General features: G+C 41.5%; 1 protein-coding gene across 2 annotated transcripts in view; it reads left to right on the top strand.

Moving 5' to 3' along the window:
- Positions 1–1,509: 1,509 nt before the first annotated feature.
- plxnc1 (plexin C1) overlaps positions 1,510–26,187 on the top strand; it is a 29,328-nt gene continuing 4,650 nt past the window's right edge. The window contains exons 1-26 of one of the 2 annotated variants that reach the window (XR_011585894.1): positions 1,510–2,586; positions 3,755–3,871; positions 6,579–6,713; positions 7,237–7,337; positions 7,418–7,526; positions 7,612–7,777; positions 7,892–7,994; positions 8,668–8,743; positions 9,083–9,124; positions 9,216–9,349; positions 9,448–9,627; positions 11,949–12,060; positions 12,730–12,909; positions 12,994–13,164; positions 13,279–13,381; positions 13,477–13,578; positions 15,563–15,666; positions 15,751–15,792; positions 15,879–16,003; positions 16,507–16,705; positions 17,751–17,897; positions 22,195–22,363; positions 22,888–22,988; positions 24,655–24,717; positions 25,218–25,252; positions 25,796–25,891. Coding sequence is in view for 1 of the 2 variants with exons in the window: in XM_070853568.1 (XP_070709669.1) it covers positions 1,582–2,586; positions 3,755–3,871; positions 6,579–6,713; positions 7,237–7,337; positions 7,418–7,526; positions 7,612–7,777; positions 7,892–7,994; positions 8,668–8,743; positions 9,083–9,124; positions 9,216–9,349; positions 9,448–9,627; positions 11,949–12,060; positions 12,730–12,909; positions 12,994–13,164; positions 13,279–13,381; positions 13,477–13,578; positions 15,563–15,666; positions 15,751–15,792; positions 15,879–16,003; positions 16,507–16,705; positions 17,751–17,897; positions 22,195–22,363; positions 22,888–22,988; positions 24,655–24,730; positions 25,218–25,252; positions 25,796–25,891 (3,930 nt within the window). In the remaining variant the exon portion in view is untranslated. Of the gene's footprint in view, positions 2,587–3,754; positions 3,872–6,578; positions 6,714–7,236; positions 7,338–7,417; positions 7,527–7,611; positions 7,778–7,891; positions 7,995–8,667; positions 8,744–9,082; positions 9,125–9,215; positions 9,350–9,447; positions 9,628–11,948; positions 12,061–12,729; positions 12,910–12,993; positions 13,165–13,278; positions 13,382–13,476; positions 13,579–15,562; positions 15,667–15,750; positions 15,793–15,878; positions 16,004–16,506; positions 16,706–17,750; positions 17,898–22,194; positions 22,364–22,887; positions 22,989–24,654; positions 24,731–25,217; positions 25,253–25,795; positions 25,892–26,187 lie in introns of both variants that reach the window. The other variant, XM_070853568.1, reaches the window with a different exon arrangement.

Here is a 26,187-nt window from a genome sequence, read left to right as displayed (position 1 = left end):
CTTAAAACAATATTTAGGAGGAAGTGGATAAATAAAAACTGCGTCACGTGACTCAGATCAGGAAGTAGCTAACAGGAGTGCTAGCAAACTTCTGCCTCCAGCTAGCTCAAATAATTTAACATAAATCAAACTACGACAGGAAAACACCTAGAGGCCTCCACGATAACAAGAGGCAAATTATGAAACATATATTTTATCCACACGGAAGCACAATTACACAATAAACACAAGATGAGCCGATTTTTCACCTGCTAGCTTCAAATCACCTGTAAATAATGTTTGAGTTCAGCCACAAGAGGGAAGCCAACAACAGGCCTTCTGCTTGTAGGAGTTTTTAATTAATTTCTACATAATTACGCTGCTAATTAATTTGACTAATTTACAGTTTGCTGGTGATAAGAACGGTTTAAACAGAAATACACGTAGCCTAGCTTAAATGCTATATTGTGGTTTTCTTTCTCTATTCGTTGTTTTCACGTTCAGTTTTTCTCCACAACACAATTTTTCTCAGGTTAATAGTGAAAAATGTGTAAATCCTAGAAGCATCATGTCACAGCTGCACATAAAAATGGATTTTAAAAGATTATTCAGGAAGTTAATGCTAATGCTGAAGAAATTAGTCTCATTCACAAACATACAAGAAGTCGAGTTTGGTGTGCCACATCTGTCTGGTTGTGACTAGTGTAGCATTTTTATGGAGTTAAATTTGAGCAAAAAGCTTTAAGTGAATTAATGTTTTTTGCCGTTAAAGTAATGTGTAGTGTTAGTGGGCTTTTATTTTGAAGGGCAGGCGGAAGTAGTGTGTGTGAGATGCTCTGCTGTGCGCTCAGTGGAAGTGTGGCTCAGATAACGGACCCTCCGTGTCTTATTTGATAACGTTCAGACGTGTATGTGCACACAAAACACATTAATAATGCAGTAAAATAAAAGCTGGGAAAACTTCATGGTTTCAGGTGACGGTACGGTGGCCCCGAGGGCTCAAATCACTGCAACTTCAGACAGAAATACAGCGCAGCCGAAAACACAACGTGGCACAGACGACTACGATGCCACCAAATGTTTTCAGAGGAGTCTTAAAAGTGATGAACACGGCTGGAACAGGTGCCTGTGGATTATTTCCCCATCCGTGCAGGTGTCAGCTGCGTCCAGGTGAGTTCACCGTTTCACCCCCGCAGCACCTCAGGTTGTTGGTTCATCTTGAAGTTGATATCATCACGTGATTTTAAAAAAAAAAAAGGTTGATAAATCAATTGTAGTTCAGATTGCAGTCATCTGGAGTTCGCCATCAGCTGGGATTTGCGCACTCGCATCGCTCCACGCGCAGGTTCTGTGTTTGGACTTTTGTTTGAAAACAAGAAGAAAGCGGGACAAATGCTGCACTTCTGCAAAACAGCATAGCACCAAAATAATAACAAACACAATGTCTGTTAGGTTTCCGTTTCGCTGCGCACGCTCCCTCCCACTTCCAGTGCTTCTCTTTTCAGTGCGCTTTTACGCACGGCTCCGGTGTCACCGAGGCACAGAGCAGAAAGACATGGAGACGGTCAGCGTGTGAGCGTTTGGTGCCACCGCCGTGAAGAGATGATCCTGCTGCCCGCTCTGCTGTTTACTGTCTGGGGAGGAGCGGGTCGGTGCCTGGGAGAAGAAGGTGGAGGCACGGAGTTTGATGGAAACATCCGACGCTTCGTCGTGGCCACCAACACGGTTTACGTCGCCACAGAGGAGAGGCTGTACCAGCTGAGCCACGACCTGACTCCGGTCCAGAGTCTGAGCCAGAGGGGGGTCTTGCAGGGCGGGCCTTCGCTGACCGATGAGCACTTTTACCGGGTTTCTGAGTCGGATGTCGGCAACGCAACTTTCAGGGTCAATGTGTTGGTGCCGCTGGTTCAGGATGGTCTGATCAGCTGCGGGGTCATCGACAACGGGTGCGGATACTGCGAGGTGCTGGATCAGGGGAACATCTCAAATGTGCTGCACCGGGAGCACATCCAGGTGGGGCCCCTCTGGCTCAGCAACACGTCCGTCAGCTTCCCGGTGGATGTGGAGACTCGCGTCCGGAGGGAGACTTACATCCTCACCGCCATGCAAACCACGAAAACCAGCTGCTCCACTGGATCAGATGTGGTGAATCTTCATAACACGAATAACGCGCAGAGCGGATTCATATTTTCCGCTGTTGATGAGTTCTCAAGCAGTTCATTCAAACGCGTGGGCAGCGTGCAGTTTGTGGATGGATTTCAGATCAACTTAACCATCTATCTTTTCTCCAACGTGCCTTCGGGCGCGAAAAGCAACAAAGTGCGCCTCATTTGGCTGGAGGGCAAAACCAACAAAATCCAGACGCTCAAGTTGTTCCAGGGCGCGACTCTCAGCCTCTCTGGTGGAGCTGAAGGCAGCAGACTGGTGGCCTCCTCCGTGATCCCCGGTGGGCCGCCGGTGCTCTGGGGCGGCGTGTTCAGCGTGGACGGAGGAACAACCCGCACCGAGCTGGTGGTGTTTGACATCAGCCCTGATTTCAGCGGACAGCCCGACACGGATCCGGACTTCTGCAGCCAATGTTCTACGAAGCCCAAACCAAACCCAAAGGTGAGTCTTTGTATTGGTCTCACCTGTTTATTAAGCATATCAAACATGCAAAATGAGTTTATTTCTCTGCACTGACATTCACTGTTCTGTGGAACTATGTGACATTTACATTTTGCATGCCAGTTCTAATAATAATAATAATAATAATGTGTATTTTCATGCTAAAATAAGAGCTCAGAATCAGGGTTGCATTACAAGGAGTTTGCTGTGGGATGTTGGAACATAATTAAGAGACATAAATGCAAAATATAAAAACTTTAGGGACATTTACAATATAGAATATGAGGAAAAAGTATAAAAACAACTATCCTATAATAACTAAGAACATGATCTGTTTCCAAGAAATCACTCCAACAAACTAGAAAAAAAAAACTTGTTTGAAACATTTCAGCCGTCTTAGTTGACACAAAAATAAGGAGTCAAAGTGCCGTCTTGTCCGCTGGTGGCTGCATGTTTGAGGAAGGAACAAGGTTTTGCTGACTGGCTGTGCTGTGATTGTGTAATAATCAGAGGTCCACGCCTGAGGCTGCTTTAAAGGTGATGACAAGTTAATTCACGTTTCATTTACTGCCACTGCGCTTATTATCTACATAAATATTATTTCAGATGGTTGTTAAGTGTTTAAGAAAAACAAACAGCAAACAAAACAAAAAACCACAATTGGATTAATTACATGAGTTTTTTTTAATGGCAGCAGAATAAACAGATGGAAGCAAAGTAGGTGGTGCAACAGAAGAGAGCGAAATATATTGATTATCAGCATCAGCGTAGTGACTAGGGGGTTATCCTGCTAAACAGAAGCTCAGAACAGAGGTGCTGGTCTGTAATGTATGGAGCCGTGACAGTGTGGAATAAGTTATATTTATCCAAGCAAAACTCCAAATCAAGTTAATCATATAATCAAGCATCATTTATGGTCACTGGATGTGATGGACAGACTAGTTTTAAGCAGAAACAATAGTGGAAGAGATGTGTGACCACATAGATTATCTTTTTCTTTTAGCTGACACTATGTTACGTGTACTTTAAGTACAACTGATGATCAAGCAATGCAGTTACTTGAGCTCTGAGTGATGACAGACCACTTCACGAACCCCTCAAGGATCCATAAATCCACCCTGTTTGATCCAAATCTGACGTTCTGTGCGTTTGTGTTTCCCCCCCGAAGACTCTGAGTCCCAAGGCGGTGCTCTTCAGGCAGAACAACATGACCTCCGTGCTGGCGGTGAGACTGAAGAGCTGGATGGTTTTCATCATCGGGACGGGAGATGGGCAGCTCATTAAGGTGTGTGTGTTTACGCGGGTGATAGCGTGCGTCACAGACTTTGGATTTTTGCATTAACTTGTGTGTCATACTATACAGTTGAATGGCACCGAACAGCAGAGTTTATTCAACCATAGCAAGCTGTAAAATGTGTCCATTACAACTTCACATGGTGATGTGTGTAAGTGTAAAAGGCGTTCGCACACTTCTTTTATTTCCTCCTTCACACCATCATCATCTGCATCTGCATCTGCCGTGTCTCTGTCTCCTGGATACAACAATTGACATCCTGCAGAGACTCCTCGTGCTGTAAATGCTCGCTCACATGATTAAAGAATTCAACTTGTGTCTGGGAGAGCGCAGAGCACAGTAACCCCTCCGCCAGACACAATGGGCTCTTTCATCCTCAGTTAACTTCCACAAGTGCCCCATAAAACTACCCAACCTATTTCTTGCAGCCTGAGGGAGAAGAATAGCTGAATGTAACGCATGAGGGGAAAGCAGCTGATGCGGGTTCATAGGAAACCTGTTGAGAAAAGGGCCGAGCGCTTGTGAGGTGATGGTGTGATGCTGCAGCTGTTTGTCAAGTATTTTTAGCATTATATCAAGTTGGTGCAAATAACCAGATGGGCGCTTTTTTGGTTATTTATACCTGGTCCAGTCGCATAGTAGGAGCTAGTGGAGGTGGTGGATGATTGGTTCAGGTACAGGACTTTCTTCCAGGAGATCAGGATTTGAGTCCTGCGTGAGAACAGATATATATATAGTTTTATTTTTAAACATAATTTACTTATACATTTGAGTTTTCTTTGATTATTTTCAGTTGCAGTTTGGTTAGGTTTAGGCACCAAAGCTACTTAGTTAGGAAAAGACTGTTTTTGCTCAACTAATAAGTCAAATGCAAACATTAAACACAAAAAATACTCTTCATCTGCCTGCGTATAATCCCTCGACAAGGAAAAAAAATAACAGAGCTTGCCATAATCATCATCATCATCATCATCATCATCACACTCGCTGTGTTATTCTTCCTGCCTGTTCTTATCATGAAATCAGATCTGATATGAAGCATCGGCGCTTACAGAGTGCTGAGGGCGTGTGCAGGGTGGATTGGAGCAGGTCTAACCACACTAACCAATCTTACTCTCAGAAAGGCAATTACTGACCCCAATATCACTTTCAGCCCTTTTCCTCTTAACACCCAAGATTCATTTCCTGTCACAGCCAAATGCTCTCAGCACTCTGAGACGGCGAATTGGCTTAAAATATCAGTCACTCAACAGGTGGGAAGTCAGAAGAGGCAAAGACATTCAGGAGGGTCTGAGTCAAATTCACAGGAAAGTGGCAACAAGCACAGGCAGGCAAAATACAGCAGAATGAAATTAGGAGATCAAAATCTGCCTCCATATACACCAAAACATTGTTGTATCACATTCGGTGTGTTGGAAAAGGGGAAAGTGAGGCAACACAGTGGAAGTGATTTGAGGTGGACATGATGACGAGCGATGAAGAGCGAATCCTCTAGCTCCCAAATTCTGATTGCATGGAAGTCAATGAGAAAATGAGCCGACTTCTCACTTGATTTATTTCCTCAGTTAACATTTTCCTGATGAGTTTATGGTCTCAGTCTCTAGTTTCAAGTCTTCTTCAATACAGCGTCGTGTTCATTTTGTAAATTTTGGTCACATTGGTGGCATGGTCTGCTTATGGCGGGATTACTTTGTGGATTACTCTCTGCGGTGGGTCATGCCTAAACCTAACCAAGCAGAGATTGCAGATTGCAGAGGAGTGGAAAGTGTAATTTCTGGCTCAGAAAAGAAAAGAAAAGATGGCGGTGGCCAAAATGCCAAACCATGGATGTATCACATGGATACTTGGCCGCCATGCAGTCTTGCTTCTGATTTGTCCCAGTGGCCACATGCGGTATTTCAGGACACCTCCTGCTATAAACATGGATTCTTATTACTTTTTGAATTGTATATCTTTAATCTATGGAGATTTAGTCTTTTGTAAAACTTTTTCAAACACCAGAAAAGTGACTTTTGTCGTACGAGCCATTCACTTAATAAGTTAACTCGGAGGCTGGACATTTTTTGGTATATGCACCAGGTTAGCAATGCTCTTAGTGGTGTCAGAGAATGACACCGTGTCCCCCATTAGGACTGATCTGCATCAGTGGGTCATGGTTTTTGCTCAGTAACCTTAATGTTGGTGTTCATTAGCTAGTGGCTTGACCTCTAAGAGATGCCTGAACCACAGACGTGCCAGGAAATGTAACTCTACTTCAACAGAATCACCACAGCTATTGATTGTGGCAGCAAACAATTTCCCCATTATTTTGTCCATGCAGGTTTTAATACACTTAATGGCTTTGTTACACTCTATTTTAAGTGAGTAAAGACAGACGTATACGTTAATGTTTGTGGCATCAGTCTTAACTTTTAGTTGCAGTGTTTGTCAGAAGCAGAGAGAATGTTCTTTATGGAAGAGATTTTTATGGTTTGTGGTTAAATCTCTCATTTGCTGATTAAGTAACACTGATTGAAGCTTAGACAAGAGCTCTTAAACTGCTTGAAAGACCATTTGTTTCCATTGATATTTTTGCCAGAGTAGCTCCTTCTCTCCGGCGCTAGTTGGCCATTTTTTTTTAATCCACCTATTAAACATTAACTTTCGCTATCTACCAGCAGAGCAGAAACATAACAAAGCTTTGTTTTCTTCTTGTCAGCTTGCTGTGGACAAGAACTATCACACTGCCTGTCCCGGGGAACTCTACATGGCCAATGACGACCACCAGGTGTTCCCTAAAATACTTCTGGATCCAGTGGATAGTAGATATGTGTATGTGCCATTTCAAAAGCAGGTAGGTATTTCAGGAATCAGATTTTACTTCTATTTCCACAATGTCTTATGTACGAATGCTGTGTTTTACAGTGTTGCTTGGTTGTGTGAATCACTAGTTTCATCACGGTACAATATTATATTGATTCTTTGGATGATGACACAATATTTGCTGGTTTAAGTTTTCCACGATATGATTTCGATTCAGTTCAGGTCAAAGACCAAAAAGCTTATTAAGAGTTGAGCCTCACAAAACCTCTATTGGTATAATATGTTGTAGACTGTAGTGTTATTCACCTGCATGGTTATGTCTCAACATGTATTATCACTGTTTGTGCTGCAACCATGTGTTGTTCTTTGCTCTGAGAGAGCTGCCAAATACTCTGTTAAGTTTCTGATTTACAAAATATGTCCACACTGCTGAGAGGAGAGTAAATATCCTCATCCGTCTTTCTCTTGGCTGCTCATCAGTATCTGGTGCAGCACTGTGACTGTGACACAGTGATCAGTGATCCCTTTGTTATAATGCCTGTGCTTTATTCTAGATGAAGCGTGTGTCTGTGGCAAAGTGCAGCAATTACACAAATGTGCAGGCATGCTGGTCTTCACAGGATCCACACTGTGTCTGGTGTGGCTCTAAAAAAAGGTCAGTGACACAACATCTGGAGCTCAAGCCTTCAAATGATTATAAAAAAACTTGGTTAAAACATAATTTTCTCCTCCTAGATGCACATTTGCAGATGACTGCGAAGATTCAGACTGGGTGTCCATTCCTGAGGATTTCCGTCAAAAGAAAATGGTTTCCTCTAAAGCTCTGAAGAACAACACTGGCCAGGTACAGATCATCTACGAGCTTCTAACTATCGTCTGTTGTGACTGTCAGTTTCTTCATTTTTCACTCACATCACTTCCTTCCTCAGATCACGCTCATCATCGAGACACACCTGACTGCAGGGAAGAAGGTGCTGGAAAATTTCGCCTGTCATTTCGCTGCACGTTCCAGTCAGCTTTGTAGCAGGGAAAGCCCTCCTCCGCAGTTCCCACGATGCATCTGCATCCTCTCTGATAGCACACTTGCCGCTGAAGGTCAGTGTCTTTTGATTTCTCTGTCGTCGTCTCACATTATATATTTTCAGATCATAAAAACATTTATAGCTCAAAATTATGACCAAGATTCCTAGTATTATTTTCACTGAACAGGCCTGGATGTCGCAGTTAGAATCAGACTTGGTTCATCGCAGTTGTTGGAACGAGTGAAAATATCCAACTGCTCCAACTTCAGTGGACCGCCAACTTCTGCCTTGTAAGTCCACCGTTTTTCAACAAGTCCAAGTAGTCTGATCATTTCTGATATGAATGACAGAGCTGGAAAAAGTTGGGGGGGAAAAAGCTGGAACGCAGAATCAGATGCATCACTGATGAAATGTTCACAGTTATATTAAAACTCTCTGTAAGGATCATCATTAATGGTGTTGACACCTGTCAGTGGCACTTTAAACAAGCACTTTAAATGGACGTACAGTCAACAGAGGGCCCAGGTTGGAAAATGCCACAGTAGACACATTTATCTTGAGGGGGTTTCTCCTGGAACTGGGTTTTAAGACGTTGCACAAGATGTCTGAAAATTGGGAATGCCGAGTTGCCAAAAGATTTGGTTGGGAATGCACTGGGAGGGAACCGGAGAGGTTTTTCCAAAACTGGATCCAAATTTGCAGGGAGTGAACGCCAACCTCATGGATATGAATATTCCAGATGGAAATTCATCCAGTAAGATGAGCAACAGATGTTTGCAGCCTAATAGCAAGGATCAGAAATCACACAGAATATATTGACTGCGAGTGTAAAGACAAAAAGACAAAGTAGAAAGAGAACTTGCTGCTCCTCTATATCGTACAACTCATCATGAAGTACATACAGTCTCTCTCTGTTGGTGTGTTAACAACAACAATAGATGATGACATTAGTTTTCTCTGCAGGTGTCGGCAGTGTATCGAGGCTGGATGTGGCTGGAGCACAAGCGGCTGCTCCTGGGCAGATCAAGGAGAGAGGAATGTAATTATCCACCTTTTTTTTTTGATGATTGATTTGATCTATTTGTGTAAAGAAATATTGAACAAGACAAACATGTATTTATATGTTGTGTCTTCGCTAACGTTAGCACGCTAGTCACCATGTCACCGTGGCCATGTGACACATACAGGAAAAGACTCTTAAGTGTTTCCATCTTCGTCTTCGTCTCTGACTTGACTTCATCATAAGCATTATGGTTGTTGAACTACTCCTCAAACCTTTGAGCTGAGCTGCAACATGTCATGAATCCGCTTTAATATTACCTTTACAATCAAAGTCATATAAACCTGATAATGTCTCCCCCTCACTTCCCTCTGGCAGGACAGTGTTTGCCAAACGATCGAGCCAGAGAGGAACTTTTCTGTGAGTCTGAACCTCAACACGCTGCTTCGCTCACACTCAGCAGAGACTAAAACATTTGATCTGATTATCGCTGTGTGTGTTTCGCCATCAGAAACCAGAGATCCTCTCCATCACTCCCAATGTCATGTCCTTCCACGGCTGGAACAATGCGGTGTTGTCTGGTCATAACCTCCACGAGGTGACCAGAGTGAGGATCTGGGCCTACATGGAATGCACTCCACAAGAGTGAGTCAAGTTTTCAGGCTTATTATTGATCTTGTGAAGTTCTTAACACCAAAACGTGAGTGTTTCTTTCTCTCTGTCTCGCCGTGTGCTCCTGTCAGATCTCCTGTGTGGAAGAACGTTGGCACCAGTCTGATGTTCCACATTCCCAGTGTTAATAATAAAGGTGTGGTCAAAGTCTGCGTTGTCCTCCCAGACGGCAGCTGCCATGGCAACGCTGAAATCACCTACCTGTCATCGCCATCCTGCACCGCCATCACGCCGAGCAGCACCTGGGTCAGGTATGACTGGACACTGTCTGTATGCAGCACAGCAAATGCATACATACATTCAAGAAACACATTTAAACCAGACAGGATGAGAAATGTAGCCCGTTTGCTCGTGTTGGAAGCATGAGAATCAGAGGAAAATGACCAAATCAGCAAAATCTGAGCAAGTCAACGAAACAACTTTGTGTCTGAAACGATGCCGATGGGATTTACAAGCTGCGCTGAGGAGCTGAAACGCTGTCGGTGTCCTGTGGACTTTCGAGGTGATCAAGTTTTGGTGTCAGTTTCTCCAAATCAAAGAGCGAAGCCTTCATTTACTGACCATCACACGCAGCTGGTAAATAATATCTATCAGTGAAAGAGGATATGAGGAAGAAGGCTGAATTTAGCATTTTGGCAACGTGTTTAACAGAAGTTCTGGTCATCTCATTTTAATTTTGAAAACATTAGCAGGTTTAGAGTGCTGAGCTGACTGAATTTAATGTTTCCATCAATAAATAACAGAGACAATAGAATAGTGATTATAGTCCATCCCTGGGATCAGCTTCTGCAGCCCCTTAATGCTCTATATTATGGTTGCTACACTGTTAGTATAATAGATGCTCCAAACAGCACTATCAACACCAAAAACTATGAACAAGTGCAGTGACAACTTTGCTATTTTGGGATGTGTGCATTGTTCTTTGTCACCGACTTCAATAGAAACTTTGTTCTAGGAAACGGAGGAGAGGTTATAGATTGAGGGTCATCTTATGGGGAAAGACGGTCACTTCCCAAAAACAACGTCTTTCACCATCAGATCACTTCCCCTTTTAGACGCAGCGACTGAAAGTACCACTTCTGCCTCTGTCTCTGCACCTTAACAGGCAACGGTGTTAAACAACAAACTAGTCGAGATACTTTAGAGTTTAATAACCTTCTTTTTCAGTGTGGTGGTTTGTCGCTCACACCTTCCTGTAAGCATGCGGTTATTGTAGTCGTGGGTATGATGTGTTGTTTGTGTTGCTGTGCCAACTGCAGGGCCCTGACTGCGACCATTTGTTGTGATTGTGTGAATTAAAATTTGCCACGGTCACATTCACACGAGTGCACGATGCTCCGCCAGCACTTTGCACCATACGCACCGCATGTGCTGAGAGCAAACACAGTAGTGTAACGGCACGTAACGTTACAAAACAAAAGATTTGGTTGTTAACGAGTTACCAAAACGAAGCGCCCTTTAGCTGATTATTTTAAAAAAGCAAAAAGAGGAGAGAGAGGGTGAGGCTGGTGGGGAGGGAGAGACGATAAGAGGCAGCAGAGACGGACTGAGCCAGAGAAGAAGAAGAAGAAGCCTTTTCTAACCACAGTGGTGGGAAAAGTACTCAGATCCTTTTCTTAAGGAACAGTTGTGCTGCCAAACTGTAAAGTAAATGTCCTGCAATAAAAATGTTACTTGAGTAAAAGTACAAAACTGTTAGCATCAAAATATACGTGAAGTTATGCAGCATTCAGTGTATTTCAGAATAATATTCTTTATATCATTGGATTATAATTGTTGATGCATTAATGTGTTCAGCACTCATAGACCAGTACTGGTGGTCATTACAAGACAAGAGTTTTCAAAATAAAATGTAATGTTATGGTGAAAATCAAGGTCAGTGAAGTTACCATATATGGTTTCTTGCTGGTCTGTCATGTAGCCTGATTGTCGCTGGTTGGAAGGGGCGGCCATTTTGAACTCTCCTCTTAAGTTACCAAATATGGTCCCTTGTCCAACAAAGGGTTAAAGGCTGCAACTGGTAAAAGTGGAACTGATGTTAAGATATTTATACATATTTTACATATTACTTTACATACTGGTGCATAGCAGGTGAAACCTCACTGATATGATAAGAGAATTTATTTATTGATTATGTTTTGTTTTGTTAAACTGGTTCTGCAAAGTGATTAAAGCTGACAGATAAATTCAAAAAGTACAATATTTTCCTCTGAGATGTAAGTGGAGTAGTAGTATACGTTAATGGACTTGAAAATATAAATCTGAGGTACTTGTACTTTACTGAAGTAGCACAGTTTTCCTGTTTGCTGTTTGCTTTTGAAATTAATAGAAGACAACCACTAATGACAGCCGCTGATTATGGCAGAGAAACTTTAAGATTTATTCTTTATATCAATGCAAAACTCGGTTCAGCAGCATGGAACCAATGGAAAAGTTAGTCTAGAGCCCTGGTTGTTGTTGATACTCATGTATGGACCTTCAGTGCATGAGCTTTCTTCTAGTGCTGACTCAGGCCACAATCCTTTAAAGGTTTATCCTTTGCATTAAATGGCTGCTGCTCTGTGTCCTGCAGTGGGAAGCGGAGGATCACACTGAAGGGATCCCACCTGGAGTTTGTGGAAAGCATAAGGCACAACCACACCGAACAGGAAATCAGGCCTCACAGCAACGACAACAACTATCAGGTGGGTCTGTAGACACAGCGTTGTTATCTCACATTAATTATGTCACATCATCATGCTGCACCACATTATATCACCATAGTATGTTAGATTACATCTTAGGCTGTGAGTCTGTGCACATCAGAGCTGTATGATTAATCCCTGATGAGATCACAGATCTCATTATTCAAGGATTCAAGGAACTTTATTTGTCATACCAACACACATTTACACATGGGGGGGTATGAAATTACGTTCTCAGGTCCCGGTTCAAGCTCAGATAAATATATGGAATAAAATATAGAAAATCTAAACTGCAGGCGGCTGAGGCTGCAGGTCTGATCTGCTCTTATTTAAGATGGATCTCAAAAGTGGTGTTTGTGTGAGACTTCCTTATTGAAATTAGTCGGTCGTGTCAATATTTACTTCCCTTTTACTGACAGCACAGTTTGTCCAGAAGTGGTGCGCCGATGTGGCCCCTCACATCACATTGTGGTGCGCTTCGTTTAAAGAAGGTGGAACAAGACCATTTAATTAATTAAGTTTTTAAGTGTTTTTTTAGTAACAGACATGATTTTACAATAACCAGTGTGATCCTGTCTCACATTATTATTTCACACAATCGTTAACCACATTACATCATGCTGTACACAGATTTTGTCGTACTATATATAACGCAGAATGTTTTTAAAGTCTCTGCAGGTTCTCCTCTATGATTCACCTGCTGCTGAAAATACTCAAGAGACTTCAGTGTTTCTAATCATAGCCAATGAAAGCTTGGCCTGCTCCACACCACTGACCTACTATCCAGACCCCAAGTTCACCAGCTTCACGTCCACGAGGACGGGGGACGACGTCCTCATCACCATACAGGTGAGGAATATTTACAGCACACGTGCAAAAATCCAGGACGTGAATGCACAACGAGGTCAGCGTTTGTTTCTGTTGTGATCTCAGAAAGAGGCGGACAAACTGAACATGAGCCGAGAGGAGCTGTCGGTGTGGGGCCTTCAGCAGGGACGGAAATACACCTGCAACGTGATGGTCAAAGAAATCAGCAACGAGACAGACAACTTTTTCAACTGTGAGATTGAAAACCCACCTGATGCTAAATTTCAACAGTTAATGGTAATTCTTCCTGTCAAGACGCTGGACAACAAACACAGAGCAATGTTACAGTTACAGCACAATGTAATAATTACTAAAACATCACTTTTTCTTAAATGTATTTGCACCGTTCAGATAAAGTACGGAGACCAAACGGTGACACTGAACCTTAAAGCTTCATCATATCTGTTCCATCTGATGCTGCTCGTCCTCCTGCTGATACCCTGCATCATTGTTGGTAAGCAGGGTTTAATACTTTGGCCCATTTTGTTCCTGAAAAACACAAGACAGGTCAAACCTCATCAGAAAATTCTGCTTGGGCTTGTCGTTTAGTGTTTGTGATCGTCTATCGAAGCAAACAGAGGAAGCTCGCTGTTAAGATGAACCAGCTCATGGAAGACCTGGAGCTTGACATCAGGAACGACATCAGACAAGGTAAAGCAGAAGCCCACAACACAGGCATCTGCTGGCAAACTCTGAGCGTGAGTGTTGAGCATGAAGCTATAATTGGCCACCACAGAGCTGCTGTGCTCTGTTTTGGCAAAACACCTTTATGTCTGCTTGTGTTTTACCGAGAAACTGATAAATCGGTCTCCTTTTGTTAGATAGAAAAAAAACAGATGTGAAACTAATCTTATAAACACATCTCAGGTATCGTATCTGCATTTAGACCGAGCTAATCCCCCTCAAAGTTAGAGTGAGGGTTAGAGTTTGTTATTGGCTCATCAAAAACTAGTCTGGACTGAAATATCTCAACAACTATTAGATCAGACTATTAACATTTAGTACCGACATTCATGGATCTCTTATGATGACATATAAGAAAAAGTTTGGTGATCTCTTAAAGGAGAATTCCACCGATTTTTACTCATCAAAGTTTGTTTACAGGTGTTGACGAGTTCTACTGCACGTGTGAGAGAGGTTAAAGCCTTTAGTGTCTCCAGTCTGATAAATGTCCTGTCCTGTCACTGTTCGATTGCATTATGGGTAATGTAGTTTCCTGGTTTTCATGAGGAAGGTTCTGCTATTTGTCGGGTTCTTTGGTTTGATTTTTTTTTTTTTAAATGAGCAAAACAAGCGTTAGCCTTAGCTTTATTTTGTTTAAACTGCTAATTAGCAAATGTTAGCATGCTAACACGCTAAACTAAGATGTAGGACATGATAACCATTGTACCTGCAGCATGTTGCAGTAGTTGAGTGTAGTTTGACAGAGCTGCCTGCATCTGATCTACAAGTTATTCAGCCCCATCGCTCACTGGCCCCCGTGTTCAACCTCACTTTACCTCTTACAATAACGTGACCACATACTGTTATCTTTTATGATGCTATAAGCTGGGAACTTCCTTTTCTTACTTGCTACACACATCAGCCCTTTTCAGATCAGTCGTTTGATGTGGGCCTTTGGAGATTTGTGTGTTATGGAGATGCAGTATCAGAACACATTTAGTCACCTACTTTCACTACCTCTTTTTATTTGTGACCTGCAAACTGATGCTTATCCCAGAAGTTTGCTTGCTATTTTTTTTATCTCGCGTTAAAGAGAAATTATGTGTGTGTGTTTGTATCTGTCTGTTTACACCTAATCTCTAAAAGATAATGGGCAGATTAGCCTAATATTTTCTGTTCACATTTATGTCTGCATGCTGAATTAAAGATTTAAAGACTGTTTTAATAGTGACAGAAAAGACAGGTGAGAGAGAGGGGTTTCATGCAGCGCCCTAATGGTACCCCTCTACCAGGTGACCTACCGAGGGGCCAGTCATCAACAACTGCTTCAGTTGTAAAAGGAATTTGGCTGTTGTGACTCAAAAACTGACATCCGTAGAAACGTTTGGTCTTAACCACTAAAGTTACGCATGATACGACGACGTGACTAAATCCCCTGTTTCTGTTATCTCCACCACCATCTTCCAGACCAATCATTTTATTGTCATATGCACAATTTAAAGACAAGTTTCACCGCACAATGGAGCTCTTACTTTGCCCTTTCACCCTCAATGCCGTTTTTAAGATAGATAATAGATAAATAAATAGGTAAAAAAGGAGATAAATATTAAAGATTAAAGAGAGTATACATTAAAGAAGCAAAATATATACAGTTTCAAGTATTAAGAGCAGCAACACCATATGCAGCACAGCATATATTTAAGTATCAGACATGTTATGTGAGGAAAATGTCTCATGCACAGAGAGAAAAGTGTCTTTATTGCATAGAAAGATTGTTATTTCATGTGCTGCAGGGCTGCGTGTGTGTGTGTGTGTGTGTGTGTTACAGTATGCAGAGTTTACAGCAGGTGGTTATAGGTTGAGGTTAGGCGATGGTTAGATGTAGCAGAGGGCCTGGTTGAGGTCTGCACTCTATTGAGGACATTTTTGGTCTGTAGTCTATAAAAGCAGCCTGATTTAAATGTCCTCGCAGGTTTTGTGGATCTGCAGACAGAGAAAGCAGACCTGATGGAAAATGTTGGAGCGATTCCTTTCCTGGACTACAAGCACTTTGCCTCCAGGATCTTTTTTCCTCAGGTACAGAGCGGCTGATTTCTGCTTAACTGATTCTGTAATCTTATCCGGATTAACAAAGACACCTTTTTGGTCTTGTTTTGTCAGAGTGACACACTGATGAAGTCGTGCATCAAAGACATTGGTCAGGTAAGGTCATCAAGGACATCAGCTGCTGCTGCTGAAGTCGGTGTAACTCTGTCAGTGACGTGTTGTTTTATCTGACCTGAAATCAGGACGCGGTGAAGGTTCAGCTTGACGACTGTTGCCAAGGCTTGTCCAGGCTGATCCAGGACCAGCTCTTCCTCACATCTATGGTGCACGCTCTAGAGGAGCAGAAGAGCTTCACCATCAAAGACAAGTCAGTCTGTGATGTTGATCTTTGTTGTCAACTGTTGCTGTTCATTTTTCTCTGCTAGTCTATTTTGGTCTATTTTATTATTTTCAGTTTCAGGTTTCTGTTTCTGTGTTTCTATTGTTGTTGTATATTCTTGTGTATCCTCTTTTCTTCACCTTACTTATGACAGTTAGAGCTGCAACTGACTGACTGCAATTTCCAGTAATCGATTTAATTGTTTACTCGGTTAACTGTATAGTCTATAAAATTAAAAACTAATCTATAAAATTTTGTTTGTCCAAAAGATATTCAGTTTACTGCAAATCCTCTCATTTTAGAAACTGGAAACGGATCATTTTTGGCATTTTTGCTTGAAAAATAACTTGAATGATTGTTTTAAAAAGTACATTTACCATCTTACCTGTTCTTTCATCCTCCTGCACAATAGTTTTCTACGCTTTTCTTCTACACATATGCTCTCTTCTTGGCCGTCTTCGGTCTCCTCATCTTTATCTGCTCCCCTCCAGGTGCGTGCTGGCGTCATTACTGACCATAGCGCTCCACAACAACCTGTCGTACCTGACGGAGGTGATGGAGGCTCTGCTGAGGGCTCTGATGCAACAGAACAGCAACACTCAGCCCAAACTGCTGCTGCGACGCACCGAGTCCACTGTGGAGAAACTGCTGACCAACTGGATGTCCATCTGCCTCTACGGCTTCCTCCGGGTCAGCTACACCTACGTCTCTTTTAGTCTCTACACTTAAAGTTCAGTCAGATGTGTTTAGCTGTGCCTGCAGTATGGTAGCTTAGTTTGGGCCACCGCTTTGCTCCAGATGGAAATATCTCTGCAAAAATTGGATGGATTGAGATGAAATTTGGTGCACACATTCATGTTCCCCTCAGGATGAATTGTAATGAGCGAAAGTCTGGAAAAATGTTGATTGCTCCAAAATTTTGGTTCCAAAAGTAATGGCATCACCATCAGCCTGAGCTGTGCTTGTGTTTAATGCTAACAGTGAACAGGTCATGTATCAGAATATTGTGTGTGTTGACACCAAATGGTTTGAAACGTTCAAATGAAATCTAATTATTTATTCAGCTCCTTCCACACAACAACCAACCAATCTTTATTTATACAGCGACAATTCATAACAAACGTTATCTCAAGACACTTTTTGTAAAAGAGCAGCTCAAGACCAAACTCGTTTATTTAGTCAAGAATTCAGAATTAAGGATTCAAGAATCCCCACATTAGTAAGCATCAGGCGAGGAGAAACTCTCCTTTAACTTAATATATAAAGAAAGTCCTCACTCAGTCTGTATTTCCCAGTTTACATGATAACTAACTGCTGGTGTGTAAGAGGACAGTGTCTGGATAAACCAGTGATGTGTCTTTTAATTACAGCAGTTTTGTCCTGTGCTTGACCCTTGATTAAACAGATTTTTTGTCAGGGTATTTCTCAGTAGGAAGTTGGCAAGCAGCCTTTTGCAACCCTATAAATCAAACTGTTACATGATTCCTCTGATAAAACACATCCTATCCACTCTTAACCTGCCTACATGCCTAATAACAGCTTCATCTGAAGGAAACATTACCATCACCTCATATCTCTGTACAGACCTGCTCAGCTCTGTTACAGCGTTTACTACAAATACACATTGATTCTTATACAAAAATGTGTGTGTTAGTATCGTTAACCAAATTGAGCCAAGAGTCGTAAAGAAAATGCCACAGAGGTACCGCTGACTTCCTGTTTGTTTTTTGTGCAGGAAAGTGTTGGTCAGCACCTGTTCCTGATGGTGAGCGCCCTCACGCAGCAGACTGCCAAAGGTCCTGTGGACTGCGTGACGGAGAAAGCTCTGTACACCCTCAGCGAGGACTGGCTGCTGTGGCAGGCTCAAGACTTCACTGCCCTGGTACACACACACACACACACACACTTTATACATCTCAGAGCATTCGCACACTTGAGTCCAAACATCGTTTCGTGTGGTGGTTTCCTGACACACATGTGGCGTAACTACCAAACCAGGGTGGCTGCAGGTCTCTAATGTCTTTAAATTCACTTTAACTAATAAAAGGCCTTTACAAAGTATTAAATAGTCTCAGATTCTGTTATAGTTATTTGTTGAATGCGGTAATTCAAAATGTCTGAACGTTTAATCTTTGATGAAATCATTTCAGAGTTGTTATCCTGTCACAGAGCCGATGTGCTGCAGAATGTTTGCATCTTGTCCCTTTGTGGCCACTGTAGGCTCTGTGTGGTTGGCATGGGGGAGCTAGCTAGTTAGCTAACCTGCAGTTAACCTCTACTTTCCCCGTGACTTTTACCCTTTTTGTCTCCAGGGCCTGATTTAGCCGTTAACCTCCAGTATTTCAAAGTGAATCTCGTTGCACCTGTCGGCTCGAACTGACGATCTGCATCAAACGATCCCTCGCACATACAAAATATACTAAATACTGTGTAGGAAGCATTGCTGGTAAATAACTGTCCAACTCCACTGATATTTGGACAAGACGAGCTGTAAAAAGTGGGCGGTCATCAGTCTGATCTACATGAGGAAGAAGACTGGATTCACTCTGACAGACTGTCTGCAGGCTATAAAACAGAACCACAATAATAATAATAATAATAATAATAATAATAATAATACAGGGCTCTAAATGAATCAGCGCTCTGTCTGTCTGAAGATATATGTGTTTACTCAGAAAAGCACGCCTCAATTTTGACATTTTGTGTTTATTTGGTCCGTAGTCGTCTTAAAAAGCCTTAAATCTAACTTGCAGACACCCTGAACCACACATGGTACAGGTGTGTAATCATCAACACTTCCCAGCTCTTAGTCCAGTTTTGTTATACTGTTATTATGTTGCTATACAAACATTTCCCACTTAAAATTAGATTTAATGTACAAATTGCGGGTTGATTTTGAACTTGAGTGTGAACAGACTGGCTGCATGAAGGCCCCTTTTGAACATGCAAAGCAGTACAGCTTTAAAAAAGCTCAGCATGCCTTTTATTAACCGCGTGTTGAAAACCATATTTCCTGGATGTTGCACTGAGGAGAAGTTCTGAAATAGTTACATGCAGTTGATAGAAACATGCAGAAGTTGACTAAACCCTTTGCTTAATAAGAAGGGGATTATATTTCAGTTTATTCAGCTCCTGTTTCAGGTCTAATTTTAGGGGCTTGTTAATCTAAATGAAACATAAAAAAAAACAGAACCACCTCATCCTACTGACAGGAAATATCTGCTAGCTGTCAAACATTTGGACTGATAGTGTTTGCAAGAATGAGGGATGTGTTTCTGTGACAGGAAACTAAATATTGAGAAAGACTAGCCGGCCACATTGTGGCATCAAGTGCTTGCTCAACTGCTGCAGGTCACTGTTATATATCTTTAAAAGAGTAAAGACACGGTTTTGTCACATTTAGATAATCAAATGTTAAATTTCGTCCATTTAATTTACATTCACGTGCTGTTTCTGATGAAGAGAAACCACATTAACCTCTTCTGAGGTATCATTTTCTGCTGGGACAGAACCTGTTTAAGGAAGCAGCTGCTCGCTGTCAGACTGATGAAAACACCTAATTCAAGGAAGCAGAACGTCTCAGCATTTCTCAGATTAAACACATCAATGAGCCCCACGTACGGTATGAAGCAGCTTTCTGTCAACACTCCTCAGAGAGCTGCGTGACACTGGAGACTTTATTTCACAATCTGTGTAATGTTCGCATGGAAGTGGAGTTGCGAAATAGTGGACAACAGGATTTAAATGACGGCATGTTGGGAAAACAAACAGCAGCAAAGTCAACCTTTTAAGGATGTGACTTCTTCCTATAACCCGCCGTGACAGATAAGCCGTCATATGTATCAACCAAAAGGTGAAACTTAAGTCTTTGAGTTGTCTTTGGAACGTCTGTGTGAATTAATACCTTTTAAAAGTGAGACAGCAGCTAAATGTGGCCAAGCGCTGAAGCAGAGCTTTATTTTGTGCTCATGCAGTGAAATTCTTTGTAATGCTGTGGGTTTGACAGCTTATGGAACAAGAGTGCACTAACCCGTGATCTAAGTGTCATATGATGAGGTCAGATGTGGGTTAAAGGTGGTGGGTTAAAGATTCATACGTGTGATGATGACACATTAGGTGGCGTTTAATCATCTTAAAGGCCCCGAAAACAAATTCTCTCAGTCAGTGTTTTACTTTAAGTGATGGAGTTCTTCATCAGTTTCTTCCAAAGTTGGATATTTTGTTTTATTCCCAGGAGAGATTTCTGTTTTCTGTTCTGTTGTTAAGCACAGTTTATTCCTCAGCTGAGACAGTCTAACTACAGTGAAGAAGTTTTCACACTTATCTGAGGACAGTGTGTGTTATTTCATTATGCTGTCTGTCAATCAGGTCTCTAACTTTTAACCAACGTTGTTTAAAGATGCCTTTTCTTCCACCTTTTAACTTGAGACACTTCTGTCGTTTCACACTCTTTGTCATAGTTTTTTACAGCTATACTTATATATATATATAAATATTCACATATTTACACTGTACAGAGACCATAAACATTTTCATTTAATGTGTTTGTTCAGCTTTGTTTCTCTTGTCTCCTTTTTTATCTGACAATGAGCCAGTACACAGGAGCAAGTCAAACTCCTTGTTAGTAAGAAATACTTTTTTTTTTTGATAGATTTCAAACAAAGTTCTTGCAGGTTTTTAATATTTGTCAAGCATCACGCAGACTACGACAGTAATCAGTCTCTAAGATGGCTACATGTGTTTGTAACAGCTACTAATACACTGTCACACATTTCTGCTTGTGCAACCTGCAAACATATTCTCAGATTTATACAAACTGTACGTGCTTACAAATCTGCAACAGTGGTTCATGTGTTGAATTGTCCGCAGTAAGTTCTTCTAAAGTGACTCTGTTACATCCTCAGTACTCTGTGTTCCCTCCTCTTTCACATTTCCTCCTCTCTGCTGCTACAGTGTCCCAACCCACAGTGTCCCAACACGTTTTCTCTAATCTAACGAGCCGTCATCTCACTCTGCTGCCCGCTTCCATCCATTAGACCGTGTGTGTGCATTAGCTGCTAAACTGCAGAAAGGAAAAGAAAATGGAGACTTGATGATATTATTAACTGGCACTGCCGTGTTGTGAAAGCCTTTCATCAGCCACACCTTCCCCCAAAGATTACTGGTGTATCGTATTATGAAACATCTGTTGTTTCGATGCTACTGTGTGCGCTGTGTGAAAACTGAGGTCGGCTCCAGAGGTTACTGAGGTGGTTTTTCACATGTATGATCGTCTCCAGTCACACATGCACTGTAATATGGATCCTACAGTCTGAGTAAGTGAGTGTGTGGACTCCTCAGAGTAAATGGTAAATGGACTGTACTTCTTTTCTAGCTAATTTCTTGCTAATTTCCAGAATATGCAATGAAAAAAGGATTTACCTCACCACAAATGGCTGTAGACTCCTTCATTATATGCAGCTACGTTTCCTTTCTGCAGGTTGTTCATTTATTAAGATAACATCCTGGCATGTTGCTAAAACGACAACAAAATCCTCCTGTTGTGTAGTAGACACAGGTACAGGTAAAGTAGTTAGCTGGGAGCCGATCGGCGCTCTTGTGACACCAGACATGGAATAAAATGGAATCTAGCGAAGCTCAGATGAGCGTCTGGTGTGAAAACATGATTGTTTCATTTCAAAAATCAGAATCAGAAAGTTTTTATTGTCATTGCACCGGAAGTGCAACGAAATTTGTTGTGCTAAAACCTACAAATACACTATGTGACACACACACAAGCGTCCATTCGCTCATTCACTTGTGCATCAATAATAAATAGCAATAAAAAGGCATAAAAGAGGAGCAGCAGTGAGTGTTGCAATGCTCATATTTATTTATTGCACATAGTGACCACAGTGTCTGCACCCATGAGGTGTGTGGGTGGTAGTCAGGCCTGATGTGTGTGAGTAGGAAATATTAAAATATCTGTAGTTTACATGAGAGATTGTGTGAAAGAGATGTAAGAGATCATGTTGAAAGTCGAGCAGTGTGTTTAGATTTAAGTATATTCCTAAACTGGAAACACAGCAGTTGAAATGATGGGGTTTTCCAAACGTTCAAGACTTTGCATCAAACCTTTAATCAGCAAATACGGTGACGTTTGGTTCAGTTGTGCCCGTGTTCCTTTATACTGTCCACAGAAGCTGCGGGTGCTGTTTGCAGTGGGCAGTGACGGAGAGGTCAGCGAGCCTCTGGAGGTCAACGCTCTCAGCTGCGACACGGTAGAGCAGGTCAAAGAGAAAATCCTGTCCACCTTCAAGGCCAAGTTTGGTTTCCCCTACAGCTCCCCCCTCAGGGACGTTTGTATCGGTGAGTAGCAGACCGGCTCTTCAGGCTCTTCAGGCTGTGGATGGTTTAAGGTGCATAAGTTACTGTTACCTTTGATCTTCTCGTGAGATGAGAGCTGGAAGTGGGCGAGCGAAGAGTGAAGCCTCTGGTTCTTTCTCTCTCTTTGGAAATGGATAATTTTTCTGTAACACTTGTATTTTTGTGTTGAAGTGAACAGTTAAAACTTTACAGAGTGTCCCTGTGGATTTTTTGATGGCAGTGGAACCAGGAGAGCATCAAGCTAAGGCTTCATTCAGTGGAAACCTACGACAAGGCTCTTTAGGCTCTTTAGGCATGAAAAGATCTCTAAATTACACTAAAGACCGACAGTGAACTTATAAATACTGACAAGATTTGTAGACGCAGCCTGATGTATCTTATTCCTCTGAGCCACAGAGCTCCAGTGTCCATTAAAAACACACCAATGAGCCTGAAAAAGTCTATTTTCTTCCTGTTTTTATAAAAATCTAACATACAATAATAATAAACATACTTTTTCCCACCAGAGTATGAGAGGGATGGATCGTTTGTTCCTCTTGAGGAAGTGGATGCCAGCTCGGAGGTTATCGGGGAGGTGACGATGCTCAACACACTCAAGCATTACAAGGTAGGAGATTTGAGTTTTTGTGTGTGTGTGTGTGTGTGTGTGTGTGTGTGTGTGGGCACGGTGAGGTGCTCCACTGCATCAGGAGTTTCTGTTTGTGTTCTGTTGTTTGTGTGTGTGGACGCTGCTGAGCTGCAGCTCATCAAAAAGCGAAACCCGCCGACTAAAACCGCTGCACATCAAACCAACCACAGACTCGAGGTGGCAGTTGGCCGACCCTCCTCTCACTTTGAGTGTTATTCCTGTTGTCTCTGCCCACAGGAGAAGCCGGGGCTCATGCAGCGTTTTAGTACGATGCAAAGATGCAAATTGATTCTATAAAAGCAAGTGGAAAAAAAATCTGATTTAAAGAATCGTGACGACGACATTGTTTCATTTGAAATCTTAAAGATATCTGCTTTAACTTGAGTGATCGCTGAGATGAAACGCCTCATTATGTTGGAAGCCAGAGCACTTTTCAGGGAGTGTTTTCACATTTCCACCTTTTCCTGGCACTTTATGTAAACCCTGAGAAAAGCACACAGATACTTTCTTATAAAACACCTCCCTTAATATGACTTATATATATAACTGATTTAATCTGACAGGAAAAGGCTTCATAGATTTATTCATGTGAAACACAGATAAAGCTCACTAACCTCTTTTTAAATCACATATTCAAACCCATGATGTTGCCTTTTTATGTCTTTTCACTCCGTATTGGTTTCTATCTTTTATTTTTTTATTGTTTTTTTATTGCTCTTATTCTTTTATTTGTATTTTTTGTTGTTTTATCTCTTCTCCCACCTTCTCTCTCCTGTTTTTGTCTCTTTCTTCTCGTTATAAATTCATTTTAATCCCTGTTTTTGTTTGGCCTCACTGTTCCTCTGCTGTTATTTAGCTCCCTTTTATTTTATCTGTAAACTCTTACAGTACTGTTTAACTCTTTAACCTCCTCACCAAGAAAAAAGCAATGAAAAAATGTATTTCCTTGGGGCACTAATTACAAAAATCTATGTTTTTTTATGAACAGACCCCACATTTTTTTAAATATTGGCCTCTACCAAACGGTTGAGATGTCGTAAGTAAAACATGTTTTCAATAAGATATAGTGAGTCAAAATGTGCTCTACCATGTGGTTGAGCTGAAGGTTAAAGGGTTAAAGGTGCTACACAAATTATTATTATCTTTATTATTGTTGTTCCGCCAAACAAACGAAAAGCAGCTTTCACACTCGCAGACAAAACAGATGTAGTGTTAATGTCCTCGCTGTGAATTTTGCTGTTTTAATTTAGACTCATTTCCTGTCTGCAACAGCCGAGTTGAATTTGGACCAAGAGTCAGTGTGTGCAGCATGTCAGGAAGAGGACGGCTCACATTAAATCATTAAAACTGCCAAGAAGAGAGAGTTTTTACAGAGTGGTTTGTAATGGCTCCTTAATGGGCTGTTACTGAGCTACGTGTCTAAAATCTATCAGAGTACCATTAAAGCCGGGGAAGTATAGACTCCAGCACATTGCTGTGTGTTCCAGTGATGACCTGGACTGTGTGGACCAAATTACAAAGCCAAGCCACAACTTACAAAACTTCATTGCACGATCAGTCAAGCGGTGCACTGTTCATAAGTGTTGCTGTGTGTTTGAACTGAAGTAGGTTAGATTGATTTTACATGAACGTTTTACTCCTGCAGGTCTCTGACGGAGCGACCATCAAAGTGCTCTCCAGGAAAACTCACCGTCCTGTGAGCCCGCAGGCGAGTGTGAAGGGTGAGAGCCGAGGAGCAGCGACACGTCTTAACAGCTAGTTAGATTAGTTAGAGATGTCGGGGGACTAGTTAGGGAGAAAGAGCAGCTGGGCTCAGTGCACAGTTAGCTTATTAAAGCTGATTGTTTATTCATATGCATGCAGTTAAATGAGCCTGCAGTGAATAACGGCTTAATATTTAAGTTTATATTTAACTTTTGACAGAACTGAAAAGAAAATGTGGTGTTTTGTCTTTGAAGTTGTGCCTTTTAATGTTGTTTTAATGTTGTTTTTGAGGGATCTGCTGTAAATATTCTCTTAAATTATCTAAAAATCTAAATATTAAAACCTTTTTTCTTCCGGGTCTGATGGGTATAAACCATATATAGAATTATACTATATTACAATGCTGCACTGAGAAGCTTTGGCCACTAAACCAAATGATGTGAGAACAGGAAGCTGATTGTTCCTAATAATGAAGGTGGATTTCTGTTTGTTTTTCTCCTTCAGATGATGAGAACTTCTCCGGAAAATACTTCCACCTGGTAAGAGGCCGTCTGTGTTTTATGTTTGTGTTGGTGAATCATCAGATGAGATTAGAAAACAGGAACATGTGTGTGTCAGTGTATGTTAGAAGACTTAAAAGTCTTAAAATGTCTGACAAAAGGCCTTAAAAGATATTAAATAGTATTAAATAGTCTTGAATATTTATTCGTTGAATGCCGTCTGGTCTGAAATCCACTCCAAGAAGAAAATGTCTGAACATTTTAATGTTGAATATTGAATTCAAATGTTTCTGTCATCCTAACACCATTAAGGACGTAGAACATTTGCCCAAATACGTTAATTAATGTGAAAAAATGTATTTAACTCAACCAGCTTATTGTAATTTTGTCTTATTTGCACTTTCAAACTGACAGCATATGAAATTCTTCGACTATATTTTCACATTTTGTTTATTTTTAGAGCAAAATTGGCCTTAAATTTAATGAAACTGTGGATTAAAAAAAGTCTCAAATCCATCTTGCTGATATAGACGCCATGTGACGGAGCTGAGGTTGACTGATTCAGTGGCTCTTTTCTTGCAGATCGATCCCGATGTAGTCGAGGACCCGAGGAAGAACCCCGAGAGGAAGAAGTTAAAACTGAAGGAGGTGTATCTCACCAAGCTGCTCTCCACCAAGGCAAGAGGAACCAGCGCCGTTTGACTCAAACATGCACCAGCAGCAGCAGAACTGATACAGGAATCTTTCTCTTTCGTGGTTATTTTTTCCTACCGGCTGCCGAGTTCGTGTTGTAGAGGATGTTCGTGTTTCCATGTCTGCATCGTGTTCAGCAGAGCAGCGGCTTCAGTGCTGCACAGCGTTAATCTACTCATATTAATGTCATTACAGAGGAAAACACGAGGGGTTGTCAAAGTTTGATGTGATTGAGGGAAAAACAAAATATGCACATAAAGCACTTATAAAACATTGATGGC

This window comes from Pempheris klunzingeri, chromosome 22 (assembly GCF_042242105.1).
Source record: "Pempheris klunzingeri isolate RE-2024b chromosome 22, fPemKlu1.hap1, whole genome shotgun sequence".
In the NCBI taxonomy this organism is placed as follows: domain Eukaryota; kingdom Metazoa; phylum Chordata; class Actinopteri; order Acropomatiformes; family Pempheridae; genus Pempheris; species Pempheris klunzingeri.
The sequence above is the reverse complement of the archived record's forward strand: the minus strand, read 5'-3'. Positions and strand labels throughout refer to the sequence as shown.